Source organism: Typha angustifolia, chromosome 6 (genome assembly GCF_048772165.1).
Source record: "Typha angustifolia cultivar Huaian chromosome 6, ASM4877216v1, whole genome shotgun sequence".
In the NCBI taxonomy this organism is placed as follows: domain Eukaryota; kingdom Viridiplantae; phylum Streptophyta; class Magnoliopsida; order Poales; family Typhaceae; genus Typha; species Typha angustifolia.
This window is the reverse complement of record NC_133244.1, coordinates 9,695,706-9,711,843: the sequence shown is the minus strand read 5'-3', so window position 1 is coordinate 9,711,843 and position 16,138 is coordinate 9,695,706. Positions and strand designations below refer to the sequence as shown.

The window sequence follows — 16,138 nt, the reverse complement described above, 5'->3', positions numbered from 1 at the left end:
TTACTCCAGACCACACCCCTCTTTTCACTACTTTTTGATACAACCCTTATATTTCACTAAATTATGAAGAACATTCTACTTGGAATTTTTTTGAAAAAAATAAATGGAAATATAGGGCACAAATCATAATAAATGTAATGTAGGGTCTGAAAAGAATACCTGAACACAGGTCTGAAGTCGGCATCTCCTTCTATAATTGCGGCAAAGCACCTGACGATACACGCACTCCCAAAACCCCTCAATCCACACGAAACAACGGGGGACTCCGGACCCAACTAGATAGTGGGATTAAGTGGGTGATAAAAAGGGGGTGGGATTATCACTGCCTCTAGTACGATTCTGTTCTCCTGTTCAGTGTTCAAGTACTTCCCTCCTTTCCCAACTGAGTTGTATAGAGATGAGTTTGGTGGCGGTTTGAGGAGGAAGAAGAAGAGGTGCGTCGATACCTCTTTCAAACCCTAATTTTTAGTCGAAACTGGATTCTGATCTCTATTTCGAGCATCGTATGGGGTTCTGATCGGTTCTTATCTAAAAGTCGTTGATTTATTTCGCAGTTCTTGTTCATGTGGTTGCTGTTCTTAGGGGATTTCTCGCGTTCTTGTATCTATTATTAGGTTCTTTGGGTCTATTTTGGAGGCGCACGGGGTTTGGGTGTTTCTTTTTTGTGATATTGTGGTCGTTTCTGGTTCTTTTTTCTATTTTTCGTGATCGGATTCTTGAAGAGCTTATCGTAGGATTTTCATTTGTTATTTCTTGCTTCTCTTTTATTGGTTTATTTATTTGGATTTAAGGCTCCTTTCTTGGTTTAAAATGAATTTCTTGTGGATTGCTTGCTTCTTAATGTATTCTGAAGTTTAGGGTTTGAAAAGTTCACTTATTGTGGTTACATTTTCTAGTGGTAACCTCGTGGATCACCACATTCATATTTTCTTCACTAATTTCATTTTAGTGTCCATTTGCAGGATTTTTTCAAGAAAGCGTCCATATAGGAAATTTGTTTCAAAATCGATGATTTTTTAAATCTTGAATGATTTGTACAAATTGGCAAGCATAAAATTTAATCTTCCATTTAATATTGGGTTTTGCCATTTTAAAAGTTTTTGATGATACTCTCTTATGATAATTTCTGTTGGGGGTCAAGAATCTTGAATTGTTTGTATAGTTTAGGAAGCATAAAAAAAGTGATTTTTTTCGGGCTTTGCATTCGACAACTAAGATAACATTCTCTCTCAATTCCACAGGAAGTTACTGGTACTGGTATTAGAATTTATATTGAGATAGTTATTAAATATTGCTGGAAATTTTATCTCTAAAGAAAGAAAGCAGTTGAAGGATAACTATGGGAACCGAGGCAACACCTGCAGCTGGAATAAAGAAGCCAGTGCTAACCCCTAAGGCCTTGATCCATCAGAAGTATGGCAGTAGGGCATGTTATAGGATTGAGGAAGTGCAGCATGCTGTTGGCAATGTTTGCCCTGGGCTGGTCATTCAGCAGCAGGTTAGGAGTCTTTACCGGTGTTGTTTGGACCTCCCAGACTTGTCTGTTACCTCTGATACCTTTACAAGAAAGAAGGATGCAGAGCAGTCTGCTGCACAAATTGCTGTAGAAAAGGTTTGACTTTCTACCTTCCACTTTTATTGTGGCAGCTGTTACTTTTGGATCCTTTTTCTTTAGTGTGTTTATATATATTTTATATATATTCTCTATTGAACTTACTTATGGAGTTTTTAACGGAGATAAGGTATTCTACCATAAAGTATATTGTTCTAGCCTAGTAGGACCCAAAAAAAAATGCAGTAGAAAGTATTGCAAATCTAGGAGATTGACCTCCTACATATAGAAGTCAAGCAGAGTTTATTCTCTTGTTCTTTTAATTCATTTCTACCATCAGTTTCTGTTTATAGTTGATGCATGAAAACTTTATCACATTGTTTTGCTGCAACTATTGTGTACTCCTATAATCTTGCTCTTGGTACTTTTGTTGTAGAATATTTGTCATATAGTTTGTCATCTATTGTAATTATCCTAGTGCTTTTTGGGTTCCTTTTGTAGCTGGGTATCCAAGCCAAGGCGAATAGTTCTACACCTGAGGAAGCTTGGAATGAACTAGTTGCTCGCATATCTGGCTTATTCACAGATGAGGTTGGTAATTTAGCAGGAACATTTCTTCTATCAACAGGGAATCTTTTATTTTCTCTCATGTAGATTTACTTCTCTGGTAGGTTACAATAAAGTTCTCTCAGCATAAGTAATAGAAGTTATCTTTTAGTTTAGGAACTTAAGAATATGGAGAGAAGTATCCCTTCCTCCAAATTAGTTTACGGTAGGCCTTATTCTGCAAGTGTAGGTGACGGTTGCTAGTCAAATATTTTCCTAGCTTCAGCAGTAAGTTCGTTGATAAATGAGTGTCATAATATCTTGCATTCAGTAAGTTTGAAACAGGAGTACTTTTCTATCCTCCATATTGTCGTTGTAAACTGTACATACTAGCTTTCTAGCATGGCACTCTCTGCTGTAGTATTTGATTACATTATGCTGCGATCGAGTTGATAACCATACTAAAGTCAATAGATATATCACTTGATAGATAACTGATAACTTTATTACTCATGTAAGATAATATTCCATATTTTTGTTCCTATCATTGGTACTGACATTTTACCCTGCGGATGTTCATTTGAATAGTTCCTTTCATCCTCTCATCCTCTAGTTGGGCACTTCAGAGTGGCACTGAGAAAAGAAGGGGACCTTTTTGGTATGATTCCCATGTCTGTCATTGCCGCATGTGATGTGAAGGTCAATAGCTTATGCAGAATAATCGATCCCAAGGCAGAATCAGATGCTCACATAATTTTATTGCTCATCTCAAAAGCTGCTAAAGTTTCTGGTTCTGTCTGCATTATTGATGACAAATTCTGGATTTGGAAAGGAGGCCCATATTCTTCTGAGGCCATAGAGTCATCACTTCACCACTCTTCAGACTGTTTGGAGTCCGTAAACATAGAAGCCATACGCATTCCATGTGCATTGGAGGAAGAGGTTGGAACATTGAGTCTTCTTGTATCAGATACCAAGTATTACATGGATGAAATTGCGAAGAAGCTTAATGTCAACAATTCTTCTGAGGTCCTTATCTCAAAGTGGGTGGGACATCATTATGTACTTTGGATACCTATTCATTTGTGCTGATAATATATATCATTTTATTGTCAATATGGATATCTTTAAATACTTCTATGTTATTGCAGGACAGTTGGCAAAGCATCATCTGAGATAAAGTTATACTTCCCTACTCCAGATGGCTTGCTTTCTGCATCGGATTCATCAAATGATCCACTTGGTATTGTAGGAGATGTAAAAATGGGGCCACTTCTGAATAAACGAGCGAGCTACTTATCTGGCCAGAATATCTATGGAGATGCAATTCTAGCTAATGTTGGATACACGTGGAGGTCTACAGAGCTTTTTTGTGAGGATGTATCTCTGAGTGCCTATTACAGGTCTGTCCTAACTTAGTGATGTTCCGCTTGGTGCATAGGGCTCATGCTTATTGCTCTATTCTGAATCATTAAACTAGGATCTTCTGCAAAAGAAGTATGATAAGCTCTCTCGTCAGATATTTTTTTTCCTTATAATTTGCAATATCCCTTATTGTTATTGTCAGATATTCAAGGATTTTTGGGCATTGCTGGAATGAGCACTAATGGTACATTAGTGCGGCTGGAATATTTATAGTTTCTGTGCATATTATTGTTTACTATCTGTCCCCTCCATCAATTTACTATAAGATGCTGGTGGCCATTTTTCATGTAACATAATAGGTTAATATTCCATTATTTATGTTATGGTGATGATCAGATTTTGTTTTTCAGGATGCTTGTTAGCAAGTTACCTGATGGAAGCTACAAGTTATCTAGAGAGGCAATACTTGCAGCAGAACTTCCTGCTGTATATACTACACGTTCTAACTGGAAGGGTTCTTTCCCAAGGGATCTACTCTGTCTTTTCTGCCGCCAACAGAGGCTATTAGAACCTATTTTCTCTGTTAGGAACGTCAACGCTTTGGAAAGTTCACCAGGATTCAAAGAGATAAATACATCAGAGTTGACTGAAGTTCAGTATGCAAATGAAGTTCTAAGTGGTGTACTTGACAGAGATTTGGATACATCAAGTGGATTCCAATGTGAAGTGAAAATATTTTCAAAGAGACAGGAAGTGTTAATTGAATATTCTTCGGCTGATACTTACAGGAAAGAGTCTGATGCTATTCAAAGTTCTGCATTAAAAGTTCTTGCTTGGTTTAAAAAGTACTTTAAACAATTGGACATGCCTATGGAAGAGTTGTCCTCCTTTGGAAGTACTGACAACATTAAAGTGCACCCAATAATTTTTTCTCAGGAATTAGCAGCCTCTTCATTTGTATATGATTTCAAGCAGATGTATATTACAAGAAACTGCAGCTCATTTGGATCACTTTTCAAAAACCAGTCAAATCTGATACTGCAAAATGGTATGATTCTATTAAATGTTGAAGGTCCGGATTCTGGTGTTTATCCATCTTCTGGATCTTTAACATGCATAAGTTATGCTGCCTCATTGGTAAGGGAGGAAGATACAGCTAAAATTTTTCTTGAAAGCAATGATGAGTTTGAGTTTGAGATCGGGACAGGTGCTGTTATCAATCAGATTGAAGCATGTGTAACTCAGATGTCTGTTAATCAAGTTGCACAATTTGTTGTTGAACTGCCTTCTAGGGACATGATCCTGGCCGCAGCTGGTGAATCCGCTAATAGTCTCTCACAGTTATCTTTAAGTAAGAATGCCTATTTCATTGTCTTGCTTTCAGATTTCAATAATGTTTTTCACATTGATAGAACTATGTAGGATGAGAATATGTGAATGTTTTACAGGAAACTGCTTCCTGGAGTTCTCTGTAAAAGTACTCTGTGTAACAGAACCACTAGAAGACAGAATGGAGAAGGCTTTGTTTAACCCGCCTCTATCTAAACAGCGTGTTGAATTTGCCGTCAGGCATATCAATGAGTCTCATGCTGCTACATTGGTAAAGTTTTTTCTTATTCCCTTAATTGAATAGCAAGAATCCTAGTAGTTATCTAAGTTGATCATATACCCAGGTCGATTTTGGATGTGGATCTGGCAGTCTACTTGATTCGTTATTGGAGCACACAACTTCTCTAGAAAAAATTATTGGGGTGGATATTTCGCATAAGAGTCTCACGCGAGCCGCAAAGGTATAACATGTAAATACTTGTTCATTTCATTATTCATACTTGCAATATTTGCATATTCTTTTGATAAAAATATAGAGAATTGTCGTGTTGACTCAATATTCAACTTGATAGTCGTCGTCCTATAATGGAGTCCATTTCATTCATCTTTTATATATATATATATTCCTTTTTCTCACTTTAGATATTCTTTAGTGCTAATATATTTCTGATATTGCAGATTCTTCATCAGAAATTGACTAAGAACTCTGTGATGCAAACATGCATAAGGTCGACTGCTCTCTATGATGGATCAATCACAGAGTTTGATTCTCGCTTGTTTGGTTTTGATATTGGTACTTGTCTTGAGGTATTTATCTTTGTCTGCATGACAGCATCTCTATGTTCAAAAGCATCTTTTTTCCTTAATAAGTTAGATTGGTTGAAGGTGACAAAGGAATGCCTTTCCTAGCAAATTTAGAATATTAATGACATTGAAACTTCAATCTCTTGTACGGGATGAGTAATAGCTTTAGGGGTTTTGGAAAATGACATTGTATGGAACGATGGAATTTAAAAAAAAAAATTATTACTCGAGGGAACAAAGAACTTAGCAAGAGTAAAGATTATTAGAGTTGTGGTTGTTGCTTGTTGAGTATCATCATCCCCGGTGGATTGGGTAAGTGAACATATAGCCTATAGGCTTCAATTAGGGCCACAAACTAAAAGAAGTAAGAAAATTGCAGGTGATTGAGCACATGGAAGAGGATCAAGCTTGCTTGTTTGGTGATGTTGCCCTGAATTTGTTCTGCCCACGAATACTTATAATCTCTACTCCGAACTACGAATATAACCCCATTCTCCAAAGGTCTGCTTCGGGTACCAAGGAAGATGATTTGGAAGAGAAATCAGGATCTTGCAAGTTCCGCAACCATGATCACAAGTTTGAGTGGACAAGAGAGCAGTTTGAGCAATGGGCTACTAACCTTGCAGTAAGACATGACTACAGCGTGCAATTTAGTGGAGTTGGCGGCTCAGGTGATGTAGAACCAGGCTTTGCATCTCAGATTGCTGTCTTTAGAAGGAATCCATCTCATTGGTTGGAGGAAAAATGTTTGCCAGATGGGGACTCATCTCACCCTTATGAACTTGTATGGGAATGGACTAACAAGTCCCTTTAACTAAAATGGAACCCACCCCTGATCTACTCTGAGAGCTTATACAGATTATTCCCTCTAACTTTACCTTACTGCAGTTAGTGAAGGTAATAATCTTTAGCAGCACTGACTCCTCCGACCTTTGTCTAGATCGTTGAAGATATCAGTTTTTTCTTTTCTTTTCTTTTCTTTTTTTAAAATTTTGATGTAATTCCTTTTTTCTGTTGTAGGCTCACATATTCATGGAGAATACTAACATCTATCTGCAACAAAATAATTAGTTCGATGTCAGAAACTTAATCTTACCTTTTGCAATGTGGGAACTTATTTTAATCCGCCTGTTACATTTTGGTGGTTCAGTTCCTTGTTGATATCTGTGTGTGAATATTATGAGTGAATGAGACGTGCCGTACAAGAAAATGCGTTATCTCTGCAAATTGGTTTTTGCTCATAAAATATATGGTATTTATCTGTTACAGATGTACGCTGTTGTTCCATGAAAATAATTCAAGTTAGTAGTGCTACTAAAGAAAAAACAGTCAATACTGCTATGCCGACGGAGAACCTCGCGTTTTTAGTCTTGCTCTTTATACATATTTAATTATATCTTCGAAGAATTCAAGCAGTAATCACCGTGATTGACGGCAGTGATGGTACCCTTGTACATTGAAATGGTAGTAGAATAATTCGGTCTGGATTTAAAATTCTTTGATATTTAGATAAAAGTATCCGATATTCTCAGACTAATAAAACTCTGGGTTACACTTTCACATACCAGATTCTTTCTCAGGAAAAAGTAAACTTACAAATCACATGTACAAATTTACACCATTCGATTTTATATACTACTATGCAACATTGAAATCTCAGGAAAATCTTTTGTCAAAAAAAAGAGAAGGAAATCTCAGAAAAATCACACGTTCCTTTATGTGCTGTGGATCTGGATAGATATGCAAACAGAAATGGTCTTCCATGAAGCCAAAGCAAGAAATAAGATTTACCGTTAATTACAAAAATCTTTGCATCTCCTTATCTTTGCAACCTTGCTTTTCTAATATTCCAACTATATCGTATGCTCCTATTCCAGAGCATTCACGCATTTTACTGTTCTTTTACCTGTAAGGGCAGACAATGGAAGATAAAGACCTTGCCATCAAATTCAAGAAGGTTGTTGGACTACGAAGTTGTAGTATACTAAGTTTAGTAGTATAACCAGATGAACAATCTATGTAAATAGAGTTTTGCATATCAATTGCTATGCAACTTGCTATTTTTTGTCTTTCAAGTGGCAGTATCCTCTTAATTGAGTTGCCCTAAAGAGGGCCACATAGCGAATTATTTGTATTTCTGTAAATTCGGAGTGGAGCTGTCAGATGCATTAGGGCCATTTAGCAGTCCATCAGTGGCAGCACAAGTCATAAACAGATGAGAGGATTCAAACACAAATATGCACAGCTCTAAAGAAGTGGCAATAAATAACTTAATCTTTCCTTTGAATCAAGAAGAGAGCGAGTTTGGTAAGTGAATAGACCATGTGATGGAGTGTCATATTTGAATCTATTAAAAAGGTTTCTTGGACATCAGAAAACTTACTGCTAGACCACCTTAATATCCACTCTGCAAAAGGACTGGTTAAAAAGTGAAGGTTCTAAGAGGAAATGCAAAAATAATATTCTGTCTACAGATAATAATATTATCCTGACAAAGGTACTGCAGTATATGAATTGAAGCATAGGAAAGAGATCCTATAGCAATGCCATTTTTGTATGCAATAAACTGGGGAAAGAGAGTTTGCCTTAAATTTTACCTTGAAAAATCATTAAGAATGATCTTCATCCATTTTGTTAAGCATTAGTTGCCTGGACCTGGCTCTCAGCTTCTTGCTGCCCTGCGATGTTGCTATTTTGATTTTCTGCAGCATTTTCAGATTCTTGCTGTCTACCATGATGATGATGCTGCACTAATTGTTGATTTCTCCTAGATCTCCATCTCATGTATTCCACAAGCAAGGAATTTGTACTGATTGCAATTCCAAATCCAGTAAATGATGAAAGTAAGACTGCTAAGACAGGAGACACCTTAAGCTGCAAATTTATGAACAATAATGAGCAGTCAGAAATAATTACAGCACTCCAGCATGATATTTCTCAGTTATATAATTACTTACCACATTATAGAAGATATGAGCAAAAAGGATTACAATAGCAAACTGGAAGGAAGCATAAGCCCAAATGTAGCTCTTGCTCACTGCAAAAGGGACCAGCAAATGTACAGGTTATAAACTAAAGAATGAATAGACATATTCATGAACACCATAACATCTATATAAGGAACCACATGGACAACACCTGTATCAGAAGGATTCTCCCATTTACTAGAGATGGTAATTTAAGAAAATTTCCAGTAAAAAACTCTCGTAGGAATTGGATGGGTTAACAAGACTTCTACACTTTCAGGTATTCATTTATCTTTGTTAGGTATAGGTTCTTTTCTTATAGTACTCAATGCTCATTATTTTGGGGGTGGATATGACACCTTTGGAGGGGGCCTTGGTGTTATCTTTGGTTATTTACTAATCTCCTTCTGAAGTATAAGGATGGATTGTCAGTGCGGATGGCTCAGAACATATAATTGGGGGTACTAGTTAAAGGTTCCATTTGCATATATTATCATAGGCAACAATATGCCAGAGGCTAATTGATATAAGAGAGACAACAAGCCTTTATTTTAAGAATAATTGAAATAGATGACAGATTGACAGGATTCTTACCCATTGTGGAAGCTAGCATGGAAGAGAGGATACCCAAAACACATGAGAAAGGCAAAGAAACTGCTAGAGCATGTGACCTCATATCAGCAGCCTGTTCCATTAAATTTTTAGCTCGAAGCACAATAAAAACACGTGATAAACTCCACAAACGAAAAGGAAATGTAGCATTTGTCTGCTCATTGACATGAAATCTTGCACAACAAAGAAAAAACAATGGAAGCAAGAAAAGAATTACTGACCAAAAGTTGCTCCAAGAAGCAGAAATAGGCAAGCATGCTGACCATGACCAGAATCGGAACATCCTGCCAGACTCTGCCAGAATTTGAAAAAAGAGAATATTTACTAATTGAACCCATTCAGAATTTAGGATGCAAAATTAACTAGCCAGATATGCTTGTAAAATATCATTTGAAACAGAAGAAAGAAAAATGTATAATCTAAAAGAGTTCATCTAATCATTAAACAACATTTTTCTCTATCATATCTCATGGATTATTCCTCCATTCCTTCTCTCTTTTCTTGCAGAGTTGTCAAAAGAAAATTTTCTATGATCTTACAAGGTTGTTTTCTGTTTACTTATTAAACACCATCCAACATGACTAATATGACTCACGGCTCCAGCAAGCTTCATTAACTACCACATTTACATTCTTCGAAAGCCAGAATGCACAATGAAACTATTCTGTCCTTAATGTAGTTTACTTTGAAAATCCACATAGCGTGAACTGAATAGACAACAAAAGATATATAAATTACAATCTATCGAGAAGAAAATAGCAGATGGAAATAAGGATATTTGTCCACAGATATAATACCACAGTTAGAAGCAAAAAAGATCTCTGATCTAAATAATATCAATAATATCTGGAACTCTACACACAATACTGATATCTGATGAGAGAAATTATAATGGGAGTTTCAATAAATTTGAAGTATGATATACTATTCTCCATAAGCAAAATTTTTAGGACAAATGCCAGCTCCAAGTATGCACTACTAACTTAAAAAGGTGATCAAGTTATACACTGTTGGTTCTGGTATTAGACCATCTAGCTCTAGCTTGCGGTTAAAAGTTCACACCTGCTAGCATAATCCCTCTTTTCTACATTAAAAAAAAAAGCTTAATAAATTTTATCTAATTGAATGTTGGGTCTAAGATATTATTAAGAAAAATAGATTGAAGGTTCCTGCACATGTTATTACAAAGCCAGTAGCAAATCATTGGTCAACTAACAATTTGATATTTTCAATCTCCATATCCACATATACCTGTACCGCGCAGCTTCTCTTTGCTGAAAAGAATTCGTTGGTCGCCTATTAGTAGTCTGAGGATTCTGTATTCTCAGTAATGTTACAGGTAGGTTGCGAACTTCCTGCTTGCAGACATCGCAGGTCTTGTTTCCCTTGATGCTAAACCATTTGACTGCACAATCTTGGTGTGCAAGAGCAAGTTCTCCTTTGCAGCTACACTCCATTTTAAGAGTTTCCCCTCCTTCCGCAAGCTCAATCAGACAAATTCTGCAGACTGCCTCTTCTTCAGGAATATCTTCACCTTCATCTTCGGTTGCTACAACATATATTAATGACAAAGTTTAAGGTTTTGCCTAAAAATTTAAATTACTTATAAATTGATAACTCAGCTGATTAAGTAAAACTAACTTCAGTTTCATTCTGGGAAGACTAATCATTTTTGCACAAGCTAACATAGTCCTCAACACTTTTAAGCGATTATTATGAATTACATATATTGATAACAGTATGCTTTGTATGAAGAAACTCAGCATATCAAGGTATAAGAGAATTTAGCAAATACCATCAAGCGTCTCTATAACATCATTTTCAATAGCATTGTCAGCAGGAACAGGACGAGGGGTTGCTGAAATTACACGGAATAGACCTATTGAGTCCATTCTTCGGAGGCTCCTGTTCTTTGCATTTCCTGGTACTGAAAATGAGCGCCTGATTTGTGTTTGAACTTCCTGCTTGTGCTAAATATCATAAGTCCATCAAGTGATCAAGGTACAGAAACAACAGATATTTCGACTCAAGTGACCAAGGTACAGAAACAACAGATATTTCAACTCAAGTGACCAAGGTACAGAAACAACAGATATTTCAACTCAAGTGACCAAGGTACAGAAACAACAGATATTTCAGACAAATCATTGTTTTGAACAAACAATATGGAGATAAGAGAGATAACTGTATATATATAACTACTGTGAGATGACATAATTCAAATGGAATTACATGGAATGGAAATAGAGCAGAGGATTGCTATGGAGGCGAATATTACATAATGCACTTTTCAATTACTAACCAAGCAAATTTCTTGGTTATTTTGATGCACAAATTAACCACCACTCTTTTCCCCTTCACTTCTATTGGTATATTTAATATCATATGGCCTTAAACAAAGCTTGTTAGTCTACTTGTATGTGATGTCGGCTGAAAGTCCCCTTTTCAGAGAACTCTTTCTTTCATTCTCCTATTTTACTTCCTTTTACCCTTTTAGCTTACAGTTCTCATAATACCATCTCTGCAATTTGCCTCTCACATGTCACAGTAATAAAGAAAAACAAACCTTGGAGGGTAATATACTAAGTGGCCCCTCATAACAGACAAAAACCTTAGAGGGTAAGGACAGAGATAACATTTAACTTTTTCATAAAAAACAGAATTCATGTCCAAGCATCTGAATCTGCATAGAAAACTTACATCTATGATAGAAAAGTCAACCACATGCCTTTCCTGAGCAGACTCAGAGCCAGAAGTTGCAACTGGAGTTACAGGTAAGGAGTGTGTTCTTTTTGCTGATAGGGAGGAGAAGACTTTGGTGAAAGAAAATGACTTTGACGAAGAAGCTGCTTTTTCCTGCTGTCCTTCTGAAGATGGTGTTCCTGGAACTAAAAGGATTGTCCTGTCACCCTCTGGGGTTGAACTTTTTGCCTTCAAGCTTCTTTGTGGAAGGAGATTTCTTATTGACGACTTTGTCCTTGTTGAAGTAGGTCTCGGGGGCAAGCCTGCTCTGGTAGAACAAGGACTGCTAGCAATATTTATTCTTGTGGAAGAAGGTAATGAATTTTCCAAGGTTCTAGCTGGTATCTGTAAGGAAGAAAGGTTTGGCCGTCTAGAATGATGAGAAGGTGCAGTTTCTCTTCTACTGTTTTCATCATGATTTAATGCCTGCAAACATGACCAAGACCAAGCAGCAGAAAGAGCTTAATAGATAATACCAGCATCAAGAAAACTTATATGTTCAGAGGAAGTTTAGGAATGCATGCTTCATGAATTCCTGATCATGCACAAGAATTATAATTGAGAACTACATGATATATTTAAAGTTTGAAAGCCATCCCAAATCATGCAAGACTTGCCTATTTAACTTTAAAATTCATCTGACAAGCAAGACTAATGAAAAAACTGTTTCACTTTGGCCATTCTACATAGTATATAGATAGAAGGAAATGAACTTTATATTTTCATACCTTGACAAGACATTCTCTGTCCTCAATTATTCTGGCAATTCCAAATGGATGCCAATAAACAATCTATCAATATGTCAAAGTTCCTAACTAGACTATGCAAAAAAAAATTTACTCGATACCATTGATAACTCTCACCGACTACTCTAAAAACTTAATCTATTATAGAACGGTGATTTTTTACATTTTATATTCTAATGCTCTTCTTCACTTCTAAGTTGAGACATTTTAATAAGTCCAAAAGGTGAATTTGATTTAAATGAGTGAAGATTTTATATTTTAAATAAAAGATGAGTGTGATAAGATTTAAAATCAAAACATCTACTCTGACATCATGATAACTAACCAATTACTCTAAAAACTTAAACTGTTATAGATCGGTGATTTTCACATTTTATGTTCTAACAACCACAATCAAATAGGTCATATCATGACAACCTGATATTAGTTTGCCTTTTGATCACTGGAAACAAATCAATTCATATCCGAGCTTCTTCTCTCGACATAAAAACAATCAATAAGAAAGGTCAGTTCATAAAATCTACTATTAGTTAAGTCTTTTGATGACTAGCAATAAATCGATTCATCTCAGAGCATCCATGAACACGAAAACAGTCCAATGTCCCCAGCTCTTTCTTGCCTTAATAATTTGATTCTTATCAAAACATCCACTCAAATCACGACGAATCAGGAGAATTCAAGCAGAAGCAAGTTAAGACACTGAATTTCATTTATGTACTAAATTAACTACTACTCAAAATCCAAACAAATTATCTCATGAATACAGAACTAAACCAAAAAATTAATACCATAATCGAAGATTACCTGCCGATCGCCAGATTCCGCCCCTGCTATCTCTGCTGGCTCCGACGGAGCTCCCGAATTCTCCATTTCAATCTTCGATCAAAAATTCCAACCGAGCTGTCGAACCAAATCAAGAGGGCAATAATTAGCGTTCGGAGAAACCCTAGACGCTCCGCGGGAGAGGGGAGAGAAGAAGAGAGCTAGGTCGTTGTCTCCTATCAGATGGCTTTCGAAATCGTGCCGAGGAAGGGAGCTCGAAACCCGGACACCAAAACGGAATTAAAGTGGGTTTAAACGGAGAGCAAACTTAACCTCAGTGCGTTTAATCATTGGATAAGCATTTATTCTCTCTTCCTTTGAACTGACGCAAATTACTAAACTACCCTCTGCCTGAGTGCGGGGGCTAAACTAGGAAATCCATTATTAGAATTTTGCTGTCCTTGTCCCATATTTGAGTATTTATCTTGGACTAATGTCTAATTTCATATTATATATTATATATATATGACCAAAGAATAATTTCGCATTATGAATTATCATTATTTTTATATATTTTTTTAAACTTTTTTTATCCATGTAGATTTTTTTATAATAATAAATAATAATTATACGAAAAAAAAAATTCGGGGGCATGTAAAAAAAGGTTATATTTTAGAAAAGTATAAAATAGAATTAACCTTAAGATATAATTAGTAGAAATATAAATTAGGAACTTATTACATAATAAAGGATGCTGGTATCTCAATTTTTTGGTGTTTGATTAAAAAAGATTAGATAAATGTAACGAAGTGTCGGAGAAAAATTAGATAGGAGAATGGTAGTTGATCGTTATCAGATTAATATTATGGTTTTGGGGGTTTTTATCCTGGATAATTTAACAATTTAGAATAGATATTTAAAAGTCATGAATAATAAATAAGAATATTTATATAAAAATAGGCAAATAAAGTCTCAAACAAAAAAAAAATACGGTGTTAAATAAGCCCACGGATTTAGAGTTGATATGCAAATTATAAATTAAATTATAGAGATTCTGGTGGTCAGAAGTGCAGCGGTCCTAGTGGACGTCACGAAAAGGGCCCCACAGAACAATTAAAACTGTCCCAGGGACCAGATTACCCTTTCGCTTTGGTTTAAATTCTCGAGGACTTGGATGTCATTTGTAGAAACGTTATGGATTCTTTTGTCATGTGAAGTCAACCAAAACAAAGGACGAAGTCGTGCTGCGCTATCTCCGTGTCATTCGAGTCACGAGATAAGTAAATCTAGGGTAGTCTACGTGGTAAGTGCTTCTCCTCTTTGGAATACGACATCCACCGAGAAGATTTAGACCCAGAGGGCCCCTCCCGTAAGCGTAGTCGAGGTTGGACCTGGGGATCTTTTTGGGTGTGAAGCATACACAAGCAATTCACAGGAAGCTCGTGACGTCCAGCTCTACGCCACGTCGGATGTCCGAGCTTTGGGTTCCAGTCCAGTCTTTGTTGTCCCAAAAAATTAGGCAAATGTCCGCCGTCCTATAATTCTAATTTGAAATGATTGGGCTTCAAATTTTGGGCCCAATTGTTCATAATAGCCCATTATGAGCTCCATTCTACGAGAATCTTTAGGGCCTATTGGGCTGTCAAAAATAATCAAGCCTGGTCGAGTCTGATTTTTAAAATAGGCTCAAAGATAATTTTAAACCACAAGCTTGATCATGAGTCGGCTCGATCAAATAAGCTCAATAAGATACTAAATAATTATATATATATATATATATATATATATATAATGAGTAATATTTTATATATTATACTATAATTATGTTATATTCTACTATTTACTTAAGTGGATTATTATGTATTTTGATCTTATAAAATTTAGTTCTAAATTTTAATTCTATTAATTTATATTTCTAAATTAAACTTTATTTTAAGCTCGATTCAAACTTAAAATTAAGCTTAATTTAATTTAAGCTTCATCACAAATATAAATTTAAAATTAATTTAAATTGGAGCTTGATTAGAACTAGGCTCAATTACACCCCTACCGGACAGAGCATCTCTGTAGCTCTTTCTACTCCAAAGAAAATGAAGATAAAATACTCTTATTTTAAGTGTTCTATTATTTTTTTTCATAAGAAAAGATATTATCTTAAAAAAGACGCACAATATATTTGGTATTAAAGAGGATACTTGGTGTATTTCTATACAAAAGGATACGTAAAGGTATGGAAACAGAGTTAGCTACGTCGGCGCAAGATTTTAATTATTATTTATATTTGGAATATCTATAGACTTGAGACCACAATTAACATTTGCAACGGCATCTATCACATAAGAAATTTTGACCTTTCCAGTTCTTGCCACTGGTGGAACTTACATCACACTTGTGGTGATCTTAATATAGAAGTATTATCCCCCATGTCCTTTTCCATTAGATCTTAATAAGGTGAATGAATTCAAGAAGAACAGTGAAGCAATCTAAGACAAACCCTTCCTTTAAGGCAGTAGCGTACTACTACTATTCCTTGGCCTATGAGTAACACAGAGAGAGAGAGAGAGAGATAGAAAGAGAGAGCTCACATTTCTCCCAATCATTGATGCAATATTGACAAGTCACACACTGTCCTGCAGTACATCAATCATATATCACCCCCTCAATAATTGATGCATGAATGCCGTCATAGCCGTACGTGCTACGGATCTTAGAGG

General features: G+C 35.9%; 2 protein-coding genes across 4 annotated transcripts; one reads left to right on the top strand and one right to left on the bottom strand.

Annotated features, from left to right (window-relative positions):
• The first annotated feature begins 243 nt into the window (after positions 1-243).
• LOC140761339 (small RNA 2'-O-methyltransferase-like) lies at positions 244-6,757 on the top strand. 2 transcript variants are annotated; one of them, XR_012104563.1, is made up of 11 exons: positions 244-434; positions 1,242-1,612; positions 2,054-2,143; positions 2,687-3,141; positions 3,250-3,501; positions 3,874-4,814; positions 4,912-5,063; positions 5,137-5,253; positions 5,471-5,599; positions 5,976-6,493; positions 6,617-6,757. XR_012104563.1 is itself a non-coding variant. In XM_073098618.1 (10 exons), exons 2-10 carry the CDS (start codon positions 1,340-1,342, stop codon positions 6,408-6,410), a joined length of 2,844 nt encoding a protein of 947 aa, XP_072954719.1. In that variant the 5' UTR covers positions 244-434; positions 1,242-1,339; the 3' UTR covers positions 6,411-6,757. The 2 variants fall into 2 exon arrangements, 1 of the variants encoding a protein (XP_072954719.1); XM_073098618.1 differs by having other exon boundaries at positions 5,976-6,757.
• Positions 6,758-7,108: 351 nt separating this feature from the next.
• On the bottom strand, positions 7,109-13,741 carry LOC140761108 (uncharacterized). 2 transcript variants are annotated; one of them, XM_073098300.1, is made up of 9 exons: positions 13,467-13,741; positions 11,875-12,342; positions 10,970-11,144; positions 10,426-10,723; positions 9,396-9,468; positions 9,157-9,247; positions 8,554-8,633; positions 8,194-8,470; positions 7,109-7,502 (listed from the first exon to the last, which is right to left on the bottom strand). In XM_073098300.1, the coding sequence occupies exons 1-8, from the start codon at positions 13,530-13,532 to the stop codon at positions 8,231-8,233; spliced, it is 1,491 nt and encodes a 496-aa protein (XP_072954401.1). In that variant the 5' UTR covers positions 13,533-13,741; the 3' UTR covers positions 7,109-7,502; positions 8,194-8,230. The 2 variants fall into 2 exon arrangements, with proteins under 2 accessions (XP_072954401.1, XP_072954403.1); XM_073098302.1 differs by having other exon boundaries at positions 7,112-7,502; positions 10,970-11,135; positions 13,467-13,740.
• Positions 13,742-16,138: the final 2,397 nt, after the last annotated feature.